The 8,638-nt window shown below is 49.1% G+C and overlaps 1 protein-coding gene across 9 annotated transcripts in view; it reads left to right on the top strand.

Annotated features, from left to right (window-relative positions):
- The window catches only part of MPRIP (myosin phosphatase Rho interacting protein), a 170,790-nt gene continuing 162,152 nt past the window's right edge, over positions 1–8,638 (top strand). For 4 of the 9 annotated variants that reach the window (XM_048866052.2, XM_048866051.2, XM_048866053.2 and 1 more), the window contains exon 1: positions 1–1,132. In XM_048866052.2, coding sequence (XP_048722009.1) covers positions 1,013–1,132 — 120 coding nt within the window. In that variant the 5' untranslated portion in view covers positions 1–1,012. The remainder of the gene's footprint in view (positions 1,133–8,638) is intronic. The other 5 variants (XM_048866057.2, XM_048866056.2, XM_048866061.2 and 2 more) reach the window with 3 other exon arrangements.

Below are 8,638 nucleotides of genomic sequence, written 5' to 3'. Positions count from 1 at the left end.
TGCCTCTTGCACTGGGCGCAGGGAGCGGCGGTGGGTGGGTGCGTGCGTGCAGGGGGGGGGCCCGGCTGCCTGGCCCCCAGCGAATGCAATAAACAATAATCATCATTAGAGGGGGGAGAAAGAGGCGTTTCCTTCGGAGCATGCATCCATGGGCGGACTGAGGCCGGGAGGAGGCGGCGGCGGCGGGGTCGGTGTTGCAAGAAGACCCCTTGGCAGCAGATGGGATTTGTGCCTTATTTGAGGATCTCCTGGGCAGTCCCTCTCCCCACTTGTGCTGCTGTCGGGGGGAGGGGGGGGGAAGAGAGAGGAAGTTGCATTGATTATTTTTTGCTGCTGCTTCGCTTTCCCGGATTCCCACACGCCGAGGCGGTTTTTAAATCTGGATGATTATGCATGGAAAATCGCCCCCTCCCTCTAAGGAGCCAACCCGTGCGGGCAGCCAGCTCCCCCTGAGCCTGCCTGCAATTGTGCCTTCACTTATGCGTGTGTGGGGGGAAGGGAACTGAGCTGTTTTTCTTGCTTTTGACCCCCCCCCCCCCCGCCGCTCTTTGGAGGGGAATCAGTGATCATCTGGGATTTCCACCTCCAGCGAGTCAATCCTGCCCCGACTGCTGGATTTGCTCCCCTTGCATGGGGAGAAGCGGCGAGCGGGTGAAGAACTCTCGGGCTTGGTTTTTATTATTATTTTTTTTTGAGGGAGGGGGCAGTTGCTTTGCGCCCCAGCCCGGCTTGTGTGTGCGCCTTCTACACCGTCCCTCCCCCGCTCCCTGCCTCTGGACATTGGGATGTGACCAGCTGAGGTCCAGGCGACGCTGACCCTTCGCTCCGGGGGCTCGTGATCCTGGAAGCGGGTTGAGAATATCGCCGCACAACTCGCCTTGGAGGGATTGTCAATTACCGCCCCTCCCCGCCGCCCACCCGCCCGTCAGAGACCAGAAGCCTGGGATCTAGTTTTGTTTCGCTACTAAACAAAAGTGGGGACAACTGCTTGGGGTTGCAGGGCCACAAAACCATGTCTGCTAAAGAGAACCCCTGCAGGAAATTTCAAGCCAACATTTTTAATAAAAGCAAATGTCAAAATTGCTTTAAACCTCGGGAATCCCATTTGCTCAATGATGAAGATTTAAACCAGGTGAGTCTCCTTCCGGTTTTATTCCACCCCTCCCCCTCTAAATTCACCTTGGGTTTTCAAGTGAACTGTTTTCATAACTGCACTTGGGTCAACAATGTATCTTAAGTGGGCCAGTCCGGCTTTCACGTGGACTTAATCGGTGCCGCTTTAAATGAGAGGAAATGGGATTTTTAAAAATATTCCCCCACTTTCATGGCTACATTAGGTCCCGTTACACATACGCGATTATTTGTTTTGTGATTGCTTTAAACCGCTCTCGTTTTATTTAGACCCGAGTGGGAAATACTGAAAGGCGAGAACTTGGGATGGGGGGTGTGTGTGTGTTGGGAGAGAACGATTTGAAGTTTTAAAAGGAAAAATTGAAGATCGCAGGGGAAAATAATTTGGATTTTAAAGCCTTTCTTGTAAAGTAGGGCATGGCTTTTTCTTTGCATAGCTGGAGGGGTTCCCTGAAAGGAAGGAATCTTAAAATGTAATACACAGAGGTTTCAAAGGCAAGTTCTACCAAATCAAAGTCACTCCAGGCGCCTGGGAGAGCTGCTTTCCTTCAGTAAAACCTTTGTAAACTGATGGGCGGGGTCCGTGCTGCACGCCTGTCTGCTCTGGAAGTTTTACATTTCAGTTTTCTAGGAGGTTTCTTTCCTTGCATGCCTTTCATCTGCATATTCCCGCACGATCGCTTGGAGTTAGTAGAAAACGCGTCTTAAAAGTATGCACCCAGCGCCGTTGATCCGCCCTGAATGGGGTGTGTGTGTGTGTTTTCGCGGGGCTGGGGGGTGGGGAGGAATAGGAGCGGTGATAATCTAGCAGCATTCTCCCATTTTCCCCTCCCACTGCACTAGTTCTGACATCTAGGCTTGCAATCCTATTATGGAAATGAGATCAGACATATTGCTGGCCGAGATAATGAAATCTGAAGGCTAATATGGAAAAAACGTAACTAGGAAAACGAGTGTGTGTCTATAGTGTGTGGGGGGGTGTAATTGACAGACAGTGCTTGAGCAAAGGGAAATATCCTAAAGTTTGCCCCCCCCCCCCCAGCTCTTCTCTGTTTCCACAGCTTAGCAATGTGATTCATGGGGATTTGTGACTCAGAAATGCCTGATGGCTTTGTTACTTTCGAGAAAACTGTGTGTGTGTATGCGTGTTGTCCAGCCAGGCTACTATCTACGTGGAGAGCTTGACTTTAACCCGCCTCACACAAGCCCTCTTTTGCTTTGTTGCTATTCAGTCTCCTCCACTCCCTCCCTCCCCCGCCTTGGGTGAATTTCAATGTCCATTGGAAGGTTGTCCAGGGGCCCTGCCTGCGCCCTGGATTTGACTTTATTGTGGGTGTCCTGACTTTTGTGTGTGGAGTGGGATGTGGGATTCGGGGGCTCCTTCTGGAAAAGTGGGTACAGTATGGATTGCCCAAATACTTTCAGGAGGTTTGGGAGGGGAGTGGATGATTCCCCCCCCCCACCCCCTTGTGGAGTAGGGTGTCCTGATTTTATAGGGACAGTCTCTATTTTTGGGTCTTTTTCTTATATAGGCTCCTATTACCCCGCCACCCCATCCCGATTTTTCGCATTTGCTGTCTGGTCACCCTGTGGAGTAAATTAGTTTATACTAAGTATAGCTATGAGATCTCATTCTCAGCAAGGGAGAAATAACTCCACTTTAAAGATAAGGGAAGGTGTGTGTGTGTACGAGATACACCCTTCTTTAAAGTATTTTACTTAATGATGGCCTCAGTTTCTGTGATCTTACATGTCCCCACCTCCACTCCCCCAAACTGAAGAATCTCATTCAGTGGATACATTAGCACAGACAGCTTGGTGTAGTGAAGGAAGGTTGCTGTAAGGAAGTTCCGTGTCCATGCATTCTGGCCATATGTTGGCTAGTTCTTAACGTTAAAGAGAAACTCATCTGACCAGGAGGCTTTGCTCTTGAAAAAACAGCTAAGGGCGTGTGTATGGGTAACACCAAGATGTAAACATGAATAGCTTTTTCATCTGGCCTCTGTGGTTAGGTTTTTTTGCAGTCCTGTTGGATGGTTGTTTGGGGTGTCCCAGAATCCTAAACAGTGGTTGGAATGAGACTTAATCATGCTTATGGTACTGCTGCCTTGGCAGGTCCCATTTACACTGCAGAATGGAACCCATGCTTTCCCCATATTGTACAGGGACAAAGCTGTTGCCATCATACCAATGGGCCTATAGATAGCCAGGCTAGAAAAGTCCTTTTGAGTCATCCAATCTGACCTTTTGCTGCTTGGCTTGAGGGGAAGATGAGGATACTTGGCACTGAAATGCTCACGTTTCTGATTTTATATAAAACTGTATGCGCTCGACTGTATCCATCTCCTCCATCCTCTGCATGTCATGTGTCATCTGAGATTGTAAGCTCTTTGGGACGGGGCCTGTCTCCTCCTATGTATTTGGCTAGCACTTGGCACAGTGTGGCCCATATCCTGCTCAGTGCTACAACAGGAGTTGATACTTCTCAGTATCATAGTTAAATCAAACAAACATCCAAACTAACACACTCAGAGTCCTTTACTCATAATCGTACTTAACACTTCCAGGTTCAAAGCCTGGCGCAAATGCTAAACCGTTAATCCTTGGAGTTCTACTCTCAGGTTCACGAGTTGTTTTTCTGTGTGACTCTGTGTTAGTTGAGAGTGAGCTGTTACAATTGACGGTGGCTTCACTTCTTGTCGTGCTCATTGAATGCACAGGATCTCCGCACAGCCTCTTCTAGATCTGTATCGACGTATGCAATGGACTCCTTGTTAGTTTGCAGTCGTTGTGGATGAGGTGGCTTTCCTATCTCAAGGGCTCTTTTAGACACTAGTCCGGCAAAGCACTTAAGCAGGTGCCTAACTTTTAAGCCTGTGAGCCGCCAGGCTGACTTCATTGGCTGCTCCCCCCTCGAATAAAACCTGGTAGTTTGAGTCTGTAAAGTGTCAAAGCTCCCACGCCAGGTCATGTCAAAGGGCTTAGATACAAGCTGTTCTCCCGCTTTCCCTGGCACATGTGGTGTAGTTGGGGGGGAAGCAAGAGGCGGGTGGATTTACTGAGGTCACTGTTTGGGCTGTAGCCTGTCTAGACATTGATGGTTCCTTCTGCGTCATTGCCCGTTAATGGCGTGCCTCAGAATGGAGGAAAGCCGAGTTCCGCTTCTTCTCCTCGTGCTGCTAACGGTGCTGGTGTCTTCTCTGCTGCGGTGGTGTGACTCGGGAGTGATGCTGTCGGGGCCAGTGGTGTTACTCCATATTTCCATCAGTGTAACTGAGAGCAGAATCTGACCCGTTTGATTTAAAGATACAAGTGAGTAGTTGCCCCTGACAGAGATGTCACATGGCAACTGCTGTCCATCCAGAAGAGAGCATCTGCGGTATTTTAGGACCGGAAGAAGTTCACAGGGGGCTGGCCCACAAAGCTACTTAAATAGTCCATTGTGCCAACTTCCTTTGCAGTTGGCAGTAGGTGCCCCATTCTAGGCAGCAGAGAGGCCAAGGGTTGAATGGGTTGGGAAGTCCCTGTCCTGAAAAGACCTTTGCACCCAGAGCAAGGATGTTGCTGGTGTTCTGTGTTTATATAGAGGACATCAGCTTTTCAGAACTGCCATTCTTTCTGCCACATGCAGTTAAAACCATCCTTATCACTTAAAATATTAATGGGACGGTGTCAGGACAGATTTACCCTTCAGATCAGGTTTTGTAGACAAGCTTTTTAAAACTCTAGGCCAGGAAAGATAAATGTTCCCGTGATAATTAAAATTAATTCTAACAACTCTTTGCAAGGAGAAAACATTCCTCTGCTCTAGTAGAAATCCAGATTTTGCAACATGGCACAAGAAATGATCCGTTTACTGGTCCCATCCTGCGAAGCTTTATTCACATTGCCCTTAGTTGCACGAAGAGATCTGTTGCAGTCTAGGACTGGGCTGTATCTTAAGTGCATATCCTTTGGTCTCTAGGAAGAAGGAAACCTGCTCCTGAAAATGAAATTAACTAGAAACTGACTTGGTTTTATTTGAATCTCTGTGTTCCTCTGGGCATTATTGCCTTCATCTTAATGTTTTGGATGATAGTAGACATGTGGGTTTGCCATCTGTGTGCCCCTCTGCCCATTTACTCTCCACGAACTGCCTCCGCTCAGATGATTTCTGGAATGTTGGGAAGGGGTGCAAATCTTGTTCACGCGCAGTCTTTCATTGTGCTTTTGCCCAGGTTGTTTCTATCTGTTAACCCTGTGACTCCTTAGACTGTTGGTAACTTTCTTACCTCCCTCGCGCTTGCAAAGAAGAATGTTCAAAGTGGTGGGTACCTTTAGCTCTTGGCTTTAATAATAAAAAATAACGTCAGTAAATGGGGTTGTGGTCTGGCAAGTTTATAAGGGTAGCCAGTGTTGGGGCAGGAAAACGGAGAAGCTGAGACCTCGCGGTGGTGCTGGTGACTTTGGGCGTACAGTGAGTGGGGAGATACAAGGGAAATTTAGGGTGGGATTTGGCTTAACTTTGCTTCCATTGAAGTCACTGGGAGTTTTACCAGTAGTAGGAGTACAGAATCAGGCCATGGCTGACAAGTGTAGGGATCTCTTCCTATTTGAAGACTTTGTCACACCATAAAGGGCTCAATTTTGCTTTAGTGAAAGCGCAGCTTAAGGAATTTGTCAGGGATCTCCTAGGAGATTTACGTGCCGAGCCCCACTCAACGGGAAAAACACTTGTAATCTGGTTTGGTAGAAAGTGGCCCTGTGTGCTTGTTCTCAGGGAGGATGGGTGAATAAACCCAATTTGGAGATCTGCATGCACTGGGCATTGCAGTAATGCAGAACAGCATGGGCTGTAAGTCGGATGAGACCCTAGTCTTGTTGCTCCAGACTGGCTTGGCCAGTCTTCCTCTGAGACCAGAGTTTTTTGTCTCTAACAGTCACTTGTGCAAGAAGCTGTTTTCGCTGCTCAGCTCTGGGTAGTTTTCTTCTGGCCACCAGTGGCTGTTTGTTGGGAATCCTCTCAAGTCCTGGCCATGGTTTCCCATGCAGGATACAGACTAGTGGCAAAATGAGACTGTTCACAAAAGTAATGAGAACAGAAAGGAGAGCCTTCCATGCTGTTTATACTGCACTGATCTAACCATCTGGCACTGGATCAAGGCAGCCTTCTTGCTCACTGGATGCTAGGTAGCGCGTTGTGTCCTTCTTCCTTTACCCACCCAGAGGAGCAGTGAGGCTGACTGATAGGTGCACCATTATCTAGTTTCCTCTCTGTTTTCCCTTTTTTTTTTCTTCTTGGGAAGATCTAATCTTTCCTGAAAAGCTTTAGCCCTGGAAAACAGCTCCTGCTCACTTGCTCACATTCTTGACTCCCTGACTAGCTGCATCATGCTGCAAAAATCCAGCTGTAATTGACTAATTATTAGGACCAAACAGGGGAAGAGTCTCTGAAAATGTCAAACCCGCCTCCATCAGCTGCTGCAGTGGGAAGGAACTGAGGTCTGTAGGATTCTCTTTTGGGGGCTAGAGGGAGTGGTACAATGGAGCTAGCTCTGCTTGGTTGGGGGCAGGGGGAGAGGCGTTTAGGGAAAAAGATGTAATTTCTTTTAACTTTTTTAAAGACTTTCCTTCTACCATCCTTGCCCCACAGACACAAAGCAAAAGGTCCCAGAAATGCATGCTCCACGTCAACATGCCAAACAAAATCATGCACGATTATAAGCTAGTTGCCTAGCAAAGAAGGATGGAGGGCTTCGTGGGCATTTTTGGGAGCGTGGGGAAGGCCTGTTGCGGAAATACAGATGACTGGCAGAGTCAAAGTTAGGAATAAAATGCTTTGTTGGTTGCAGTCTGCATTTCCCCTGCTGTTGGGTCCAGGGACAAGGTCAGGATTCATTCTTCAGTTGTTCTTCTGCCTGAAGTATGTCCTACCTTCTTGTCCCGCTTGAGTTCTCTGGAGAGTGAAATTCTCTTCTCACCCCATGACCAAACGTAGTGTGGGCTGCAGCCCTGCACGCTTCCCCTGCATCCTGCAGTGTTTCACCCCCTTAGCTGCAACAGAAAGGTCCGTGTGTTTTGTCTGTCCTGTGAGACTGCTTAGATGCACAACCATCCATTTGCATGTACAGTTGCCAGATGAGTGTGTGCAAAGTAGCTGAATGGTTTCTTTGTACAAACCCCTGCTTTTGGAAAATCCGCCTCCTTGCATTCATGAACTGGTTAGCTGCCTTCATTGGCCATGTGCATGTCTGTCATTGCACCATAGCTGTTGTCTGACCTCCAGAGAGGTGATCCTCCTCTCTCAGCAGGGCCCTGGTGAGATCTGTTGGATGCTCAGGGGAGTTTTTGGACGCTCCATCTCTTGGGACATTTGGAACAAGAGTGGCCAGAGCCCTGCAGTGCGCTACAGGGCAAAGCCTGGACTTGGTGTGGACTAGATGATCTAACAAACCTTTTCTGCCCATTTCCTCTGGACTGACAGGCTGAGGGAGGTGAGTAGAAGGGGCTGTTAAAGGCCACTGGTGCCCTCTCCTCTGTTGCGGTTGTCAACCAGGTAAAACAGGCCTTTAGATGGAAGCATCGAGGGGCTGTTTCAGCTCTCATTGCTGCTGGAAGGGATGGAGGGGGAGTGGTTAATTCCCCACCGTGGCACTCCGAAAGGCTCACGAAGGTGAGTACAGGTGGGAATCAGGGGCAGGTGCCCGGGGTGGAGTGTTGGGCTGTGTCAGGGCAGCTTTGGGCCGAGGACAGATTTAATCTAGCCCCTTCTTCCTCCTGGGAGCTATGAACCGCTCCTGTCTCCCTGGGTGACTGCACAGAAATAAACCAGTTTTGGAGAGGAAGCCCTTTTGTTCAGGGGTCACGGTAGCAGTGGGTCAGTGCCACCGATACCCACAGCAGAAAGGTGCTATGAGAACTTCATGTCATGTCACCTCTGCCACTGGCTCTCAATCCTGACCTGCACCCGCGGAGCTACCTGCCGTTCCTGTCCTAGGAGCCCCACACGCCTGGTCAGAGCTACCTGGTTGGTCTGCTCTTGGTCTCTCCTGTGGTGATGGCTTTTTGTGCTGTGGGGCCGCATTTGCTGCTAAGTTGAGATTCACCAAACTTGCAGTGTAGGCTGCTTGTGAATCCTGGTCTCCACAGGAAAGCAAAGCTGGGGTGTGGGCAAGAGGCGAGCAGCCGCCCGAGTTACTTCAAGTGGGGGAAGATACGAGCTTATTGACGCTAGGAGGGGGTCAGCACATAACTTTGCTTTGGGCTGTTCCTGGCCTTGAGGGAGGCTGCACTGATGCCAGGCAGGCCAAGTTCATGGCATTGATAGCACTAAGCACCCAAAATGCTGCTGGATGTCAGGACAATGCATATTTGGGGTGGAAACTAAGTCTGACTGGATCCTATTAGACCCCCAAAGCATTAGGACTCTGTGTGGGGTGGCTTATGGCTTCAGCTTTTATTCAGTGTGTCCATTATCGGCAGCAGCCAGTGGCTCTCCCAGCGACATTTCCAAGGCCTGTGTTGGGTG

This window comes from Caretta caretta, chromosome 10 (assembly GCF_965140235.1).
Source record: "Caretta caretta isolate rCarCar2 chromosome 10, rCarCar1.hap1, whole genome shotgun sequence".
NCBI lineage: Eukaryota > Metazoa > Chordata > Testudines > Cheloniidae > Caretta > Caretta caretta.
Note: the sequence above shows the minus strand (reverse complement) of the source record. Positions and strands in the feature narration are given on the sequence as shown.